At 34.2% G+C, this 19,486-nt stretch overlaps 2 protein-coding genes across 2 annotated transcripts; both read left to right on the top strand.

Annotated features, from left to right (window-relative positions):
• Nucleotides 1–14,006: 14,006 nt before the first annotated feature.
• LOC126839761 (otoferlin-like) lies at nt 14,007–17,154 on the top strand. The gene is made up of 10 exons (XM_050575168.1): nt 14,007–14,078; nt 14,328–14,432; nt 14,522–14,808; nt 14,930–15,100; nt 15,471–15,753; nt 15,814–15,998; nt 16,070–16,302; nt 16,425–16,588; nt 16,807–16,907; nt 16,971–17,154. The coding sequence occupies exons 1-10, from the start codon at nt 14,007–14,009 to the stop codon at nt 17,152–17,154; spliced, it is 1,785 nt and encodes a 594-aa protein (XP_050431125.1).
• Nucleotides 17,155–18,106: 952 nt separating this feature from the next.
• On the top strand, nt 18,107–18,826 carry LOC126839762 (parkin coregulated gene protein homolog). Its single transcript, XM_050575169.1, has one exon. The coding sequence runs from the start codon at nt 18,107–18,109 to the stop codon at nt 18,824–18,826; it is 720 nt and encodes a 239-aa protein (XP_050431126.1).
• Nucleotides 18,827–19,486: the final 660 nt, after the last annotated feature.

Genomic DNA, 19,486 nt, shown 5'->3' on the forward strand with positions numbered 1-19,486 from the left:
ACAAGTCCAAAATTCCTACAGTGATTGCAGAGCTTTAACAAAATATGTGTATTTTATACAAACTAAAAATTGTTTCAGTTATTATAAATAGTCAAAAATACATTTATGAAAATTGAATTTTTATTAGGAAAACCCCAAACTAAAGGGTAATATTACACTTTGGCGGTTGTAAGGTTGCAATGAGTAAGTGTGAATAAACAGACAAAGGCATTAGTTATAAAGTAAAATAACTATGTGCGCAAATCTGATGTAAATAGTATATCTGACTCGATAAAATCTTTTAATAATTTGTTATAATCTTCGAATTTTTAATATAAAAACAACACTAAAAAGTGCACAAAAAATAAAAAATAAAAATGGGAAATTCGAACATTGACAATCTTGTATATTATTTTATCGTTAGATCGAAGTATTTTCCTGATTAAAATTGAATACTTGATTTATGAATATCTATCTATGGCAGTTGAATAAAGACAGGGGTCGGAGGCATAGTGGTAATGGAGCATAGTTAGGACGGAGAGTTTACAGGTCTACAGGAGTTATTATCGCTAAAAATCGAAAAAATCACTTCCAATTAAACTCAATATGTGGACACTGGATCTTACATTCTTACCGCGTTGATTTTTATGTTTATGTGGTCTATTTTTTTATGTAACTTAATACAATTTGTAATAGTAAATTATTTCAAAATGATCTTTGTTGTAATTTAATAGATAAAAAAAAAAATAAAGAAACAAGCCTGTATTGTAGAAATTACTATATGAAACGCTTTTCGAGAGGGATTAAGTAAAAAAATTCTAGAATGAAGGAATAACACAAAAAACTGCTTTCAAAATAGCTATTAGCGGGGTTCTATTTTGTTAAACTGTTTTATGTATAATTTGCCGTCTTCAGATCAATATTTTTGTCAATAGATTGTATAACGCTACTGATGCAGAATATTGTTTTCCCGATTTAACAAGAATAAAATATTACATTAGTGTGTTTGGCAAATCCGATGATTTTATCACTCAGCCTTAATTTTGTGATTGGTTTGCACTAAATTTTGGATTTAGACTTGTGAATGGGCTTGGTCAATGTGACTGTATTAATGCTCACAATGTTCATAATCATCCACACGATAACTTTCTTTATTAACTTTTATGTGCATTTGCACTATATGCATAATGCATTTAATGCTATAAACATTGTTTTTATAATTTACATTCGACAATGCCCTCTTTACCAAACAACTTAATTGATTTTTATCTATCTTTTTTTTGTATTTTTACCATGCAAGTCAAGAATACTTAGACGTGGGGTCATCTTTCTAAAATAATATTTTGTTTGAGTATTTGTTTTTATTATTTTGTACAACAAAACCGCAGTTTTGATTCCAATTTACATTGCAACAAGTAAAAACAAAAAGAACTAATTAAACCAACTGAGGGGCATAGTAGGGTCGGGGAGGTTACAGGTCTACAGGAATTTTTATAACTCTGAACGTGATAAAATTCCATATTGTATTGAGTTCAGTGCCTTTCATCCTGCTGGTTACTACGATTATTTCGGTGACCGTTAGCGACGTTAACAGTTTGGTTATGAAACATTGGTGGTATTCAATCGATTTGTGTACAAATGTCGAACAGTAGTATAAGAAAACAATCTTAAATGTCATAACACCGTAACATGCGTCTTCTGAAATCGCAACAAGGTGGACCAACGTGTGATGTTATTAACGAAGCTGGCCTGCTGTTGTTGTTGGCACTGTTGTTCGGTCGTTCCGCGGTCGCCGCGTCGTCGTTGAGCAACACCGACAACAACTTGGAAAACACCGACTTCAACAACATCCTGTACAAGTTCAACGAGCTGCTCGGCTCGACGGCGGCCGTGGCCGCGGCCGCGTTCACAAGACAGTTCGGCGTGACGTTGTCCACCCCGTCCACACCGGTGGTGGCTATCAAAGATCTGGCGGGCACACCCGTTCCGGTGGAATTCGCCCACAGCGAATTGCCGGAAAACTCGGCTTGCCTTTCCGTCGACGGTGTCTGGCGTTCCATCAACTTGTACAGGGATTTAGAGGTGAAATCGTCGACCACGGTCAACTACCGGTTGGACATCCGGGTTGCAGATTCAGGGTGGACGGGAACCGGCGAGGAGCTGTTCGGCGACCGCGGCCCGATATCGGCGTTTATCAGCGACCCGGAGTCCAGAGCGGCCGCCACGTTCGTCGGCAATTGTCGAGTCGTCGGTGGCGTGGACACGATAATCGGTGGGTAACAGCCAGTTTTCCCAAGGCGTGCAAGCGTTTTTCATATACCAAACGATAAAACTGTCGGATTGGTTTAAGTTATTTTAGGCAGTGTCCGACGAAATCAAAACCGACCCAAGTAAAGTACCTAATATCCCATATTCGTCCACACCGAGTCCCATTCGAGACACGGCTCACTTTCGGTGCATAAAAAGAAACGTTTAGCCCAGTAACATATTATTTTATAATATTAGAAAACAACAATGTTTCTCCCAACATCACACAACTCGATAAAATGCATTACCATAGAAATAAAACAAAACTAACGATTATCCCCACTACTAAGACCCTGGAACTTTTTGGTACTTTTCTCATATTTAATCTCTAATCTCTTACCTCATATCTGTTATATTTTATCTCTAATCTGGTATTTCTAATATCTTATCTCTAATACATTATCTTTACTCACATTTCTCTTATCTCTCACATCTTATCTCTATTCCTATATCTCTATTTTTTTATCTCTAATCTCTCCTCTCCTTCCTTCGCCGCCGCCGAGTGTGACGTCAGATTGTGACATATCCATGTTAATTTACTAATATGTTAATTTACTGATTTCAGCGTTAATATTAAATGTGATGGCCGGTATTGTGGTATATTAGATTGTTGGGAGGCATAGCACATACTTAGGATGATGCAATAGTCGTTTTATATTAGCAATTTTAATGTTATACTTTGCACCAAATCAGTTCCGCGCTATTAGGTTTGTACCCGAATAGCCACATCAAAACATGTTCCGCTACTAATTATTAACCTAATGATTGATTATGATATGCCTTTAATTTGTAAAAAAAAAAAGAAACCTTCTCTTACGATACTATTTACTGTGATGCTACAAGTGGCTTTAGGAAACCTCTATATTTTCATAATAATTACAACTGCAAAGAAAATAAACATTTTATGTACCTATGGCATTCATAATGAAAATTATTGCTTTTGAGTATACTTACTGGCTCATATATTTTATGTGATTCAAGCGGCGTGTACTTGGGTTAGTCGCAGAGGCAAAGCCAGGATTTTATTTCGATTAGGGCTCTATAGTCTTAAAAAGTACACTGTAATTAATGACTAATACTTGCTGAAATTTATGAAAGGACTGCAGCCCCCTAAGTCCCTTCCTTCAAAATACCTTTCTGGTTAGGGGTTTTTTACGCTTTTGTTTTTATAGTTTATCTTCAACACGAGAGAGAACGACGAAATAAATATATTATTTAATCATGAATAAAAAATACCAATCTAATTCAAATCTACCACGTCCACGTTTTTTAAAACCACAAGTCAAGTTGGAAACATTATTTTCCATTTTTCTTTTTCATTTCCCCCCTCCCATTTGTTGTCGCTTGGCTATAAGTTATTGATTTTTAAGCTGTGAATAATATCGATTGTTTGGATAACGGCTAAACAGGGGTTTGGGTGTTCGCATTGCCCTATAAGAATCACATGGACCGACACTTGGGCACACAGCCGATACCCGACACGTTGCACAGACTCAGCGTGGCCGCCTGAAGACCAAGAGTACCGTAGTGTTGTTTTGCTAACAAAATTGCGCACTTTCGTATAGTCTCCTAACGAGGGAAGACTTATCGTCAACTAACGGAGAAAATTTACACGTATAATCATGTCCCTAAGACGGAATTAATTTGTATATTTTAATAAAAATGTCGTTAATTTTGGATCACGGAACCTATTAGTCTTACAATAATGTGTGATTGTTTTATGTTTGTATCTGTGTCACGATTTAGTAGAGTAGCACAATAGTCCATCGCATTTTATAGACTTCTTAGCACCTCTAAAGATCTGAAACATTGTATAATAATATTATGCGATTGGTACTTTGGCGGGTCGAAAGTTGAAAATGTCACGTTAATATTTTTTCGTTTTCAACTTTGATTTGCTATTATTTGAAGAAAAATAATCGATTCTAGTTGGTGTGTCCCTGCAGGGTAATTCGTTAAGGATAAGACACTAATTTTTTTCCAATACTTTTAGGTCATATTGTACTATATATTTATATATTTTAAACATTTTTAAAATATATCCCTTAGCCGTAAAAAATATATTAAAATATTTTTTTTAAATTGGAACACTTTTTTTTTTGTTCCATAAATTAGTAGGGAAAAAATAAAATAACATATTAGCGTTTAAGTTAGTCATTTTCATTTATCTGTTGGTTTTCTACGACTTAGTAAAGGTATTACATTTCTTTTAATAATTGCAATACTTCTGTAGTGTTTCAAAAGCCAGTAGCAGTTAATACAATGATATTTAGTACGCCTCGTCACATAAAACCGATAACCAGACAATACAAAGTATATTATGGTATCTTCACTCGCGATGCAAAGGCTGTATAAATTTCGTATCTATTAATTTCCACACAGTTTATACCTAACCTTACGTACACGTCTTGATTTGTGTTTATGTGTAGTACTGTAATATTAAAAAATTAAATATGTGGATTGTTAATACATATTACATTTTAGTATTAAGTTCTAAAATGTCTAAGTATCGCTAGGAACTTATATTTTATACTGTGGACTACAATTTACTATATATGTATTTTTTTTAGCAGGTGTTTTTTTTTTTAAAGAAAATTATTGTAAAGATATCAATGTTGTAATATCATTATGTGAAATTTGTCAGTGATATTATTATAGCATTGGTTAGCCCAAACACAATACGACGGTAATATGTTTATGATAATTCAGAGTTATGTTTAAACCTATAGTACGTACTTTGCTATATTTCGCATAGAAAAACAGTAATATTATGAGATTATGAAATTATTGTTTTGTATTTTTTCGGTTGTCTTCATTTAGACATATGAGTGGTGAATATAACAGAAAGCACATGAAATAATAGTAATATTGTTTAGGTATTTTGTATTGGAAATTAATTTTTTATATAGCCTATAGAAAAACGGGTTTTCGCAGTTTTTGTTTTTTACTCCAGCTTTCTCCTCGAGTAGCTACAGATGTGCATTTTTGCACCTTATAAGCCTCGATATACGCCTGCTATAACACTCATTATTTCCTTAATCACTGAGGCTGGCTTTTTAGTTTAAACTGTTTCACATCCCTATTTCATATGTTTTTATACGTTCTAATCCATTTTCATTTTTAATATGAATCTGTAACGAATATTTCTATAATATTAACACCTATATTTACATATTGGCTTTGCCAACGATTTGAAAGCTTTTATCTTTAATCTTCAGGACTTAATAGAATTCGTATATAATGTCGCCAAAGAGGTTTTAAATAGAAACACTATACATGTCATGATTGAAAAAAAAATTTTGATAATATTGTCGTTTGCCTAACGACAATATTATGTTTGTCTAATCTGTTTTACAACATATACCATAGTAGATATCAAAATGCACTTGTAGGAAAATAACATTCCACGATTTCTATAAAATTGTAACTTCGTTTGTTCTACAATAGTGTTGTTAAAGATATATATGTTGAGTTTTTTTTTTGTAATAATCGTCAAATTTACGTGTAATAATGGACGACCGAGGTTACCTGGGAACTATTAAAACTAAAACTGAACAAATAAACAGCAAAATCATGATAAACATTCTCGAAGGGAGCCATTATGTAAAAAGTAACGTGCAAACATATGTCGAAGTCGAAATACCCTCATATTTTGCAGAAGTATCACCGCCAAGTAAAATGCCACCGTCGTATAACAAAGTACCTACTTGTTCCTAAAATATTTCCGAGTATATATTTTGTTAATGACCAAAAAAAACGTTATTAAAATTATTAAAAGATTAAAATGGGGAATATGTTTTTTTTAGACTTTCACTATTGATCTTCCACCAATGCTTCTGGAAGACTTACTTTGTAAGCTAATAAATATTACCGTAAGTGATAAAATAGGCTGTTAAAAATAAAAATATTGTATTTATCAAACTGTTTAGTGCCGTTATTTCAAAAAGTATTTCATCTTTTAGTAGGTATACCAAAAATCAAAAATACCGTTTTTAACAAAAAATACACTAGGGCGTGCGACTATCCAGATCGCCACAATATGGTCAGAACCTGGTAAATATGTATTTTTCTACATTTCTTAGATATATTAGTCGTTGAGTGCGCATAGTTTTGTCTTAGCGCTCATTAGAAAGTCAATACCAAGATAGGGGAATTTAATAAATTTATATACCCAGCGTATTGTAATTGTATTTCAATTTGTGTATTGGTTATTTTGAAGATACCTCAATATATTGAAGAATATCAAAACGGTTTTCATATTTTTGATGACAATAATATTGATCAATAATATTGATCGTGTATGGGGGCCTCTAGAAAAGTACTTAAAAGTACCAGGGTCCAATACTTGTATATTAAGACTTATAGGAGGGGGTCATGTCCACTATATTCATCCTATCCACCTAGAAATGGAGCCGATGATTTCAGAGATTATCTAGGACATAACATTGGATTCGAAACAAATATCGGTCGTTTTCGATTATTTTTACTTTTCCATCCAGCTTAGTGACCCTAAAAACTATAAATTTGACGACACTAATAAAGGTCATTTACCGAAGGGGACTAGGGGTTTCTTATCCCCGTAGGGTTATATATATATATATATATATATACAGAGTGATTCTTTTATCATAGACCACTCAATGTATCATAGGGTTTAATAAGAAATCAAGTGTTTTTGTTTCACAATGTTTTTATACAATGTGATCTCAATTTAAAAAGTTAATAAAATATATGCGTTACCATTTAAGTTTCAAAAGTTGCTATCAAAAAAACTATGTTGGGAGGAGGGTAAAAGCAAAAAAAAATGTGTGAAATTGAGATCACATTGTATAAAACCATGAAAAAAAACACTTTAATTTCTTATTAAACCCTATGAGATATTGAGTGACCCTTGATAAAAGAATCGCCCTGTTTATGTAGATAAAACAAGTGCATAGGTCCTTAGTATTTTATGAACAAAATAATTGCTAAGCCCACCATTATTACTGTCGCTTCTTCTCTTAACTAAATGGGGTCGGTCATCCATCGCTATCCTTACAGCTTCCCTCCCTATTTCTCTGACTCTCTCTCTCTCTGGTTTCTCTTGTTAACATAACAAAACTGCTTTGAAACGACTAGTTGACGATTTTCAGGTAAAATTTTTCAATCCAAATGGTTGCCTTTAATCAATCGCGATCACCACGATGTAGGCCTTAAAGGCTATGTAAAATGCGATATTCTTTTGTTTTGTGGCAACGAACCCGTTGACGAATATCGATATTTGCCGAGGAAAACTGATAAGACGTTTAGCAAAAAAGACATAAACCAGAAGTATGTGTAGCGTACTTAGTCTCTACTGCGTCAGGCTAAATGACATGTTTTATAATATTATGTACTTCTTACAGTAACGCATTGATTCCCAACGGATTTAAAATGGCTCCAACTCATATAGCGAAATATTCGATTCGATTTCACAGAGGAGACATGCCGCTGTTTCTCTACAGAAAAGGACCGAAATGGTTATCAGTTCATTTTGGAGAGGCACCAGAAGTATGTCGCATTTCAACAATATTATCGTGTTATATTAGTAATGTATATTAGACACTGAATGTTTTTTTCCATGTAGTCGACAATTGTCATTAATCTTAAAAACGACACGACTCAAAATTGGGATACAGAATATTCAACGATTAACGTATATCCTCCGCTGTGTCCCACGATTGTTATTAAACTGTTACTGTCTGGTGACGTGGTTGCAATCAAAACACTGTCCATGCATAACTTCACGGCTATAGGTAAAAACGCACACATTTGTTGTTTCGACTGCCAATAAAACTATATTCTATTCGACAGACGGTTTACCTTGTTTCGGTCCGGCTTTTATACATTTGACATCTTTGGAAGACAACAAGTACATAGGAAAAATTCTCATTTCGGTAGAGACCGAACTGGTGCCTTCCGAAATTGAAAATATTACAACACTTTTGGACAACGAGGACATACCACCTATACCTAACAAAGTAAGAAACATGACACAGACATTTTGTAAGATAAAACGTTCCACGTTGTGTACATAATTTATTTGCAACGAACAACCCGTTTCAGGTGTTTGTGGAATCGAAAATATTGATATTCGGAATAATCTATAACGTCGATCAGATACCAAAATCTATAACCAAAACAAATACAACAAGCTTGTCGTTGAACTTTGGTGAATATAATTCAAATACGAACCACACCAAACGTTTGGGTTAGTATAACTTGTTATGTAGGAAAGCCAACGTTGTTAAAAAACTAAAGTCAGACCTCTTAACAGATCTCATTAACACTTGGACACCGGAATACGAGGCTGACGTTTTGGAAAACGGCTTATACAATTTTCGAATTCCAAACGATATTAAACCATGTGTGTTTTTGGTCACTAAACTGTCGGACGCAGAATATAAAACTATGTTAGCAGTGAATACGTTTTGTAACATTATTGCCAAAATGGTAGTTATTCTTTTAGTTTCCTTTCAAATCACTCATTAACAAAACATTGTACACGTCTTAATAGAAATCGTGCATATCCAAATGCAACAGCCGCGAACATTATTATGAAAGCTCAATGGAAATTACGAAAAAAACTTTAACGGACTTATCGTTGTATTGCCTGGAAATAAAAAAAACCCACAAAGAAGATTTGACGTTTCACGCGAATATACACGAGTCTTTCATTAATTTCATGGTATTAAACAACTTTTATTAAATGGTTTAAGTAAAAGTCAATCGATACAAACGATCAAATTTAGGTATAACAGTTAATACAAAATATGCTAATAATTATTAACGAAAATTTATTCCATACGTATTTACAATATTAACAAAAACTCTTACTACCTTATGTTACATTAAATTACATAGTTTTAAAAATTAAAAATGAATTGTTTATTCTGTAATGGCTAATGGGGGATAATGTTTTAGAAATCCATTTATGACAATTGCTTGCAACAAAAAAATAACCTAACGACAATATCTCACAGCGACACAATTGTTTCGACAAACAACGAAATTTTGGACGAAATAAGAAATAAGATAGAAAGCATACAGGACAGTTTAATTCAGGCAAGCACTCAAAATCATAATTATTCATTCAGTCATTAATAAATGAACTAATGAATAATTTCATCCACGAAGTTGCAATATAATTATTATTTTTTTTTTTTTTAGAAAATTATCCAAACTAGTTAAAATTTTGTTTAAAAATTTTACTATATTTTAAGAATGTAAATATTTTATATACTCATCATTATCTATAAGTTTAGTCGTATAACGGACCACCAGATATTATACTGAACTTGTGGAACGACAAAAAAATAGTATCAACATGTCAAATGGAGTTAAGACATTTTCTACATTCAAGCGAGATAAAAGAAAGAGGTCTATATTGTGGAGAAATGCAATCCTGGTTGTTTGTAAGTAATGTATTTCGGATAACTTTTTTAATTGCATCATCAATTAATACATATTATAATGTCAATGCACACTAATATGATTATTGTGATTTTTGTTGCGTTTGAATTACCTACATTAGACAGCCACTGACAATACAGAGAACGCATTCGACGGCAGAGTCAAAACAGTTTTTTGGGTTGGCCCTTACAACGACTTTGACGAATGTTTGGAAAACATTCCTGGTATAATTTCGGCAAACACAAGTCGTCTTAGCAAACAATATCGATTTGAAATCAAAGAAACTGTAAGTGTTAATGTGTGATCCGTTTATAATATAAACAATATAATTAAATAATCAAAAACTATATTTCCTATACTTTACTTGTAGTTGATTCAATGTAAAGTCCATATAAGTCAAGCTGCACTAACCGAAGTGTGCTATAAACGTTACGGGCAACTAAGTCTAAAGATACGAGTTACAGTAGCCGGATATTCGATGCAAACACATGTTCTTGGACTTTCATTTCAACTTGATTTTTTTCTGCAGGATGATCATTTTATCGTGAACTACTCAATACCTCATTGAGTTTAATAAGATACAATGTGATCTCAATTTTTTAAAAAAAATGTGTTTTTACACCCTTCTCAACTTTTGAAACTTAAATGCCATCGCACACAATTAAGAATATTGCACTAAAAACTTTGACTGGTTGATAACCAGTTTTGAACAACTATTTTTGAAGTTATAATAGTTTAAAAGTGAGGATGGGATGGAATGTGTACACGGATAAAAATAATACTACACTCCACCTTTCCTTCTGCCCTAAACTTGAAGCTTCAATAACTTCAAAACTAATTGTCCCAAAACTGGTTATCGACAATTCAAAATGTTTAGTACATTATTCTCAATTGAAAAAGTTAACGAAATGTATGCATTACCATTTAAATTTCAAAAAACCTAAGTTGGGAGGGGGTAAAAACAAAAACAAAATGTGAAAAATTGAGATCACGTTGTAGAAAAACATTATGGAAAAAAAACACTTCAAATTTCTTATTAAACCCTGTGAGATATTGAGTGGTTTAAGATAAAATGATCATCTTGTATTGTACCGAAATATAATTATGTGTCCGTTTTTAGGTTATCAATTCAAGTTTATCTCCGTTTTGGAATGTTACGTTGATGTCAAAATCATTTTTGTATTATAGTTATGGGAAAGCACCAATTTATGCGATTTTCCAATTATGTGATGTTCAAATTTCGAAACAGAAGACCGATGTTGAAGTGTGTATTTCGATTTGGTTTTTGTATTCTATATTGTTAGAAGTTTTGGTCTAAACTACAAATAAGTTAATACAAAACAAACACACTAATTATGTAAATAATAATTAACTTTCTTTACTAAGCACTGTTAGGCCGCCACACGGGCACCACGCCACTAATGTCTAGCTCACATACAGTATTTCATTATTTTAACTTTTACCATGAACGATTTTTAGAAAATAATTGGGTTTTCGGTGCTGAAAATGAATACTTCCGAACTGAACAAAGAACAAAAATTAAACTGGTTCGATGTGTTCGATAGGACGAACAAAATAGGAGAACTTTTCGCTTCTGTGGAGGTTACGAAATCCGAGTCTGCGGAAAATGATAACACACAAGTAGTTCCTATGCCAAAAGAAGTTCTACCTAATTGTCGTGCGTACCGGTTAGAAAAACAGATTTTACCTAAGTAGCTAAACCTAATATATTTTAATCCATGTAACTAATTTTTAATGGCAAACAAAAAAAGGTTTTACATTTAAAGTAGATTTTGTTTGAAGTGCCAAGTAATTAATGTTATTTAATACAAAATATAGGCGTCTTATTTACTTTTGTATACTCTAAAGGTATTTTATTTAAGAATAGTTGAAAAAATTAACTTTGGTTTTGGTAGGTTACACGTGTTGTTTTGGGGTATGCGAAATTTTAAATCGTACTTCCACGAACTTTTCGTTCGGATGTCATGTTCCGAATTTCAAGTAAACTCAGACGTGATAAAAAGAATTGCTATATTCCCCAACTTTCCGAATTCGGTGAATGCGAAATTCTCAATAGATGTCGTATGTGTACATTTCCAATGGACTTAAACGGTTACTTTTAATTTATGTTAAACATGTTTCTACTCTAGGAACTACCCGAAAATCCGTACATCATTCCTCCGGTAACGTTCCGACTGTTCAGTAAGCTCAAACTCAAAAAGAGTTACCACCAAATTGGCATGTGCGCACCGCAACCGGCGCATCGGTTTTTGACACCTTCGATTTCTGAAGCGGAATGGAGCATTTTGCAAAAGGAGCGACCGATAAACACGGGTATTTTGAATTGACACTATAATAAAAATCGAAATTGTATATTATATTATAATAGTTGTTTTATAGTAATAAATGTAGAAGAGGACGAAAGTTCGACAACGGATGATGAGGACGAAGATAATGAAAACCAAACCACCAAAATAACAGAGGTGTTATTTCACAATTAATTTTAGAATTTCTATTACATGCTCGTGTCAATTTTTCAGGTTAGTACTAACATCAAATACAGTTGCAGCCGATCGCTAAAAAAATGCATCAAGAGACTGACTCCTTCGTGTTTTAAATGGCTAACAAATACAATGGCATCCATTATGCTGTTTATATACAGTGTGTTTTCTTGTCTGTGCCCATGCATTCCTAATTATTTTAAATTGTTAAAAAACAAATGCGTCCGCTTCTTTGCTGGTTTTCAAAACAAATATGAAAAGTTGCCGGAAGAATCCGACGACGACGAAAGCGAATACAATTGGTGGAGCAAGTACTATGCGTCTAAGATAAAGGAGGTACCATAGTATGCATAGCTTAAGGATCATCGCCATATTACCTACAATTAACTTAATTAAGTGCTAAATATTTGTGCAAAACTTTGTTTGATTATCGTAACGGGCCGAGCTGTCGCAACACACATCATGTAAAACAATTTTTAACAGCAGGTATAAGAATTTAATATAGGTTTATATTTGAGGTTTCCATCGTTTAATTATTACTACGTAATGTAACAGCTCTATTTAAAGAATATAACTCAGTTGATGTTTTAGAGAGTAGGAAAGCAATAACAAACTGTATTTGGCTTTTGAATAGGTTTTGTAAGTCGTGTCACTGCTTCAATTTCAAATTATTGTTCTGTAAGCTCCTTAAAAATATTTTTTTTCATTAGAGTAATTTAAAGATTCCTGATAATTACTTATAAATGTCTGTCTGCAGGAAATAGGAATTTGATATGTATGAGATTCTGTTTCAGATTCATCTAAAGTCTAAACGGTTTGTTATTGATCTATAATCTTTAACTGAAGTTAAATTTAACTTTATAGAATTTTGTGTGTGTGATTTAAGAGTCATCAAAGGTTTGATTAGATAATTAATTGTGGAAGCATTCACAATTAAAAATATTAACTACATACATTTATCGCATTTTAGGTTATGTATCCTAGGTGCTGTCGTTTGGTGGAATAAGTGAAGTAGCGATCTGGTAGGTTTCGATTTTGGGGTTAGTTACTTCCTTTATTCGGAGACATTTAGATGTTAAAAGAAAAAATAAAGAAAACCATTAAATAATCACAGCGCAGTGGACAACTTGTTGCACGACTACTGATAACTAATAGAACATATTTAAGGAATCATTGTCCCAGATCTGAATGTGCAGCCTAAGAAAGTAGGACATCCCATCTAATTCCAGAGAAAAATCCTTTTCATTTTTGCACAAATTTGTTTTCGGTTTTCAAGTAGATGAAACGTCAATTATTTAGCAATCCTTCATCGTACATCGATATATACATAGGTAGTGGGTTCTAGTGTTGAACTATTGTTGGGAAATATGTCAATCCACTTTTCCCTGAAAACAACATTAAATTGATTATATTATACTCAAAATATTCGACTTTTATATTTTTAATTTACTTGATACCTATTAGGCATATCAGGGTCGATCAAAGTTCTTGTTTTAACGTGTTCCGGTATCAAGTGATAACCGAACACGGGTAATTTATGCCAGTTATTAAGCGCTTGCAAAGCCATTTCCTTAGTCTAAGAACCTTAGAGACGATCTTGTGGACGTCTAGCGAAATTGTTGTAATTTGTAGGTACTGTTTAATTTATAACTGTTTTTTTGTTATTTCTCTAACAACTTATCGCAAAACAATGTTTTTTCAAACAGCATAATATTTAATTTTATCCTATTACAGTACAGTCAGAGGAAACCTGAAACTAAAAACTTAACGACGAAGATATCATGTAAAATGCTTCCGTTTTTAAAACGTTGTAAACAAAAAGACATACAGATGCAGTATTCGAAAATAAAATCCCTTATGGTATGTATATGTTGGTGCGTCTTCTTAGCAATAATATTACAACGAAAACAATAGTCCTTAGACGATCAAAAATATCAAATTTTTGTGACATTTAATAATTGATAAACAAACAATATTTTTAATTATTAAACATAAATATTACATTTTATGTATGTATTGAAATTGTATTAAGTTTACTATTTAAAAATATTATCTCGCGTTTAAATATGCTAAGAAAATCATACTATTACCAGTATTAATGTACTTTAGTTGTACGACAAAGAGCTAGAAAATATTCCAGAATTTGGAGGATTCGAAGACAACTTTAGAAAATTCAATATTTACGGACATCATGAAAATGATAACAGACAATCAGTAATTGCGATATTAAAAGTACCCATCAACTACAAATCACAATTTAGCAGTACCTTTTGATTGTGGTTACTTTTTTTTTTGAAAATTAGGCGAACTTGCGCTTACAGCCAAAACCACTCAGTAGGGATGAGTTGAGAAAAACAAGAATCAAAGAACTATTCTCGACTACCGTAGAACGTCAGAACTGGCCAGGGTTATCATCTAACGCGAAATGCAAAGTGCTCGTTCGTGTGTACGTCCTCAGAGCGTACAACTTGCATCCAACTGATACCGGTGGATCATCGGATCCTTACATAGAGATCTCATTCGGCCATACACGTCGCATTTCAGACCGCAAGAATTACGTTCCTAACACGCTGAATCCAATTTTTGGGCGGTAAAACTTTTTATAATAATTTGAACTACACACGCTCACTGAACTGTTGTATTTACTTCCCAACAATATGCTTGATTTCATTTCAACTGAGCTTCTAAAATTTATTTTTTCCATCAATTAGATATTTTGAAAAACTTATATCGTTCCCAAAGTGCTCCACTGTAACAGTGAGGATTATGGACCACGACATGATTGGAAAAGACGATTTAATTGGGGAAACCACAATCGATATCGAGTCAAGATTTTATAGTAAACACAGAGCACAATGCGGATTGTCAAGTCATTACAATAGGTAAAAACCATAACATATGTTATCGGATTATTATTTATGTTGATAGTTATACAAGCATATATATAAAATAAATTCGTTGAAGATAATTTTTAATGTTTATTATAACTTATTTAATTTATTGAAGTGATATAACAAGCATTTAACTACTCATTGCAAAGTAACATAATAGTATTATGGTAAACAAGGATTCATGATAAACTATAAGACTGGTAGAATAAGTTTTAGACATGTTGGTCATTATATTTGCTAAATTATCATATTATTTTAGGTATTGCTTTAATGTATTGAGCCTAATTTTGTTGACCATATATACTGTATATTATAGATCACAAAGAACTTCAATTAAAATAAATTGTACATTTTGTTGTAGGACCGGTTACAATCGGTGGCGAGACTTTGAAACGCCTTCGAAAATTCTACATCGCTTGTGCGAGTGCAATGCACTGAAGCCTCCGGTGTACACGGCGAACGGGGTTTTAATCGGTCCTAAAAAGTTTTTCGTTACCGACAAGAACGCATCTAAGGACAGGCAATCGTTGGCTTTGCACGCGCTTAAGAACTGGCATGAACTACCCGTGTACGGCCATCACTTGGTACCGGAACACGTAGAAACGAGAACTCTGATCAACCCCGATATGCCTAACATGCATCAAGTATATTAAAAATGTAAAAATCTAATATTTCGAGTATAACATGATAAGTTTTTTTTTCAGGGAAAGGTGGAAATGTGGATTGACATGTTTCCCAAAAGCGGTTCGATACCAGAACCTGTCAACGTGAAACCTCCCGTTGCCGAAACTCTCGAGCTCCGTGTGATCGTTTGGTCAGTCGCCGACGTGCAGTTGGTCGACGACAATTTCTTCACCGGCGAAAAATCCAGCGATATTTACATTAAAGGGTTGTGTTTTATAAAAAACGAGGCCATCTGTAATGATATGATGATTGGAATTTATTAATCATGATTTTCAGATGGATGCCGGGCGTAGAAGAGCAGTCGACCGACATCCACTATAGGTCGATAAACGGCGAAGGATTCTTCAACTGGCGGTTCAAATTTCCATTCGTCTACTTTAAAAGCGAAAATAGAATCGTGCAAAAATCAAAAGGATTTTTCTCTCTAGAACTTGAGGAGAGGTCGTACTTGCCAAGCCTGCACCTTCAGATCTGGGACAACGATCACTTGTCGACAGACTCTTATATAGGTCAGTCCCAATAGATTAGGTCGAGGGTGGGGTTAGGTGATCTATACGGATTATTGGCTTTCGTGTCAAGAATCTTAAGTCGTACACTTATAAACATTCATATAAGATAACGGATTTTGCAGGTTATCTAACCTTGGACTTGTGGAATATGCCTAGGGGCACGAAGACGCCAGTGAGGTGTACCGTGATAGATGACCAAGTGCCCCGAATTAATTTATTTAAAATGAAAAAAACTAGAGGGTGGTGGCCTTTTGTAAATTTGGAAAAGAACAGCCATACTCTTGTGGTGAGTCCATAAATGATAGTTCTATTTGGTTTGATTAAATTGGTTATCATCATCGTTCATATTCGATGATTCTGCAATTACTTCCAATTATTCGACTCTAGACCCTTTTCTCTCAATCCTTCTCAACCTCAAGAGTTTTAACTCTCTAGATATCACTACACATCTACTGCATGACATAATCTAAGCATTGTAAATACTTTGTTTGATCATTATTTTAGGGAAAGATTGACGCTGAACTTCAAATATTGACCAAGCAAGAAGCCGACAGATCACCGGCAGGTTTCGGTAGAGACGCACCGCAACCTTTGCCCGAGCCGAAGTAAAATTTACATCTTTAATATTACTATTTATCATTAACCTTTTGATTTTTTTCCCTTTTTAGGAGACCGACTTATAACTATTTCAATTTGTTTTTTGATCCGTGCACGTTCTTATTAAAACGTGTGTTCAATAACAACAAAACAAAGTTCTGCAGTACTCTAATGTGTATTGGAATTGTATTGTTCATGATCTTGTTTGTGTATGCCTTTCCCGGATGGGTAGCAAAAAAGATATTAGACGCCTAATGTCATTTATATTGTGGTATATAATATATTATACATATTTTTTGAAACGAATAAAATTAAAATTGTTTTGATAAAAGTAAGGAACACAGTAAGCACAGTGACTATTTTTAAAACAAAACCATTTGAACTTACTAATTTGCAAGCTTTTACTTCCATTAGGGTATGCTTGGGCTTAATCTGTGCTACGAGAGTACAGACGATATAACCTAATATATAATAAATAAATTATGGTATGTACATGAAAACAATTTTATTTTGGTGCTGATGGTTTGTTAATTGAAAAAACCTAATTATAATTACACACAAATATACGTGACAAACTTACCGGCGAGCACGGCAATTCGCTTTCCACACCGTGTTATTGATATACATCATACTGGTCACAAATTGTAACTCACAATATAATTGATATACAACTCTGTCAGTAAAACATAAATAATTAAATAAAACAAATTCTGTAACGTGACAAATTTCTATATTGGTGTTTAAAATAAAATTAGGACCCGGGGTTTGAAGTGCCAACGATTAAAATAGAAAGAGATCAAATGGATGATTGTTACTACGCGGTGAGCTCACGCACGTTTTTATCTGTTACTTAAGTCTTAGTTCTAAATACTAAGACTCAAAATGACTAAACCATCGGCGAAAAAATCGAATTAACCATGTTAACCATTAACCATTAACTCAATTGAAAAACTTTACAGTGGTCGTAGCCGAGTTTAATTCTCGCAGCAGCAAAAATGTCGTAGTTACGCATAGTTGTATATTTTCAAATAAATAAACTAGACTCAAACAGTAAAACGTTGTACTTGGTTATTTTATTAATGCGTTATCACCATCGAAACCACCGGATCAAACAACATGTACTTGCTTAACATTTCGTTTGTAAGCATTCAAAGTGATCCAAAATCATAAAAACCGTTATCATTAAACTATGGTGTCCGTATAAAAGATGGCGGCGATCGCTCCGACCAAGAGAACGATGCCGGCGCCTAGAAAGGTGCCGGGTTTCTGCGTGCAGGCGTACCAAAAGAACACGGTGACCGCGGGCCCGCCGAAAACTAAAAAAAAGCCTGTCGGCTCGACCGCAGTCCGAACCGAGTTTTCCATACTCTACGGTTCGCCCGGTTTCCCTTTGGCGGTGGGCAGTGCAGGCCGAGTCCGTTGGCTCATACCGGTGGCGTCTGTCGACTACAACGTGTACCTGCCGCTGCTGTTCTTAGGACTCCGGGAACCGGCACACCCGTACGGGACGTGCGCCGCTCTGGCGCTCCGGGACATGCTCGACGAACCCGATTGCGGGTGTCGCGTGCTGGAAGCCTTGCCCAAAATAGTGTTCCCCATCAGGCAGGCGCTGGACACGGGCCATTGGCCGATTGTAGTGCGCACGCTCAAGTCCCTACAGAAATGTGCCACGTCCGATCAGATGGTCGGCAAAGCCTTGGTGCCGTATTACAGGCAATTGTTGCCGCCCATCAATAAGTATCTATCCATCGACGAGGAAGTCAGTGACGGCCTGGAAGCCAACTCCCGTGTCAACGTCATGGATCTTTGTGCCGAAACTCTGGCTGTACTGGAACGTACCGGAGGTTCTTGTGCTTACATTAACATGAAGTATGTCATTCCGACTTACGAGAGAGCCGGCGGTGTACCTCGGAATTCTTGTCCATAGATAACACCTTGTATATGTAAAATAAAAATAAGTATCAATATAATCCGGAAAGCTAAATATGAAAATGCAGCTCTTCATTCTAATGCACTACGTGTAAGACAGGACAAAAAGAGGAATTAGATATAATCAGAATAGTTGGAAAAATCAAGGGGACGACAAAAAGTAGGGTGGCTTTAGTTAAGCGAGAAGGATCCCTTTAAGTAACTTGAGTCAATCACTATTAAAGGTCTAGCTCGCCAGACAGGATTTTAGAGAGAAAATTAAGATTAGCAGACTGTAGATATTATTATTCTATACTACTATAGTCAGCATTACCAAAAACTCATGAAACATTCTAAAAATAATTGTGGTACTAAAAATATGATTTTATCCTCTAACTCAACAAAATAATTTAAAAAGATATTTAAACTGAAGAATAAGCAATGATGTCTGAAACTAACCTAACTAGAACAGAAATACCGCGTAACTGTCAATCGAGGTAACGATTCATGCAAAGACCCTCCGAAACAAACATGTTGGGCAAACACCAGCTATAGATCAACAGAACATAGTAGCTTTGATTCCTTTTCTTGTTTTTATTTTCTCAATTTTTTTTTATGGACTTACACGTTTTTACTGTTATCGGCAATATAACGATGGAAAAATAAATGCCTTCAAGAC

Source organism: Adelges cooleyi, unplaced genomic scaffold (genome assembly GCF_023614345.1).
Source record: "Adelges cooleyi isolate 19-005CV unplaced genomic scaffold, UGA_ACOO_1.1 ACOO_flye_CR_arks_rails_tigmint_CR_PRNA_307, whole genome shotgun sequence".
NCBI classification, from domain to species: domain Eukaryota; kingdom Metazoa; phylum Arthropoda; class Insecta; order Hemiptera; family Adelgidae; genus Adelges; species Adelges cooleyi.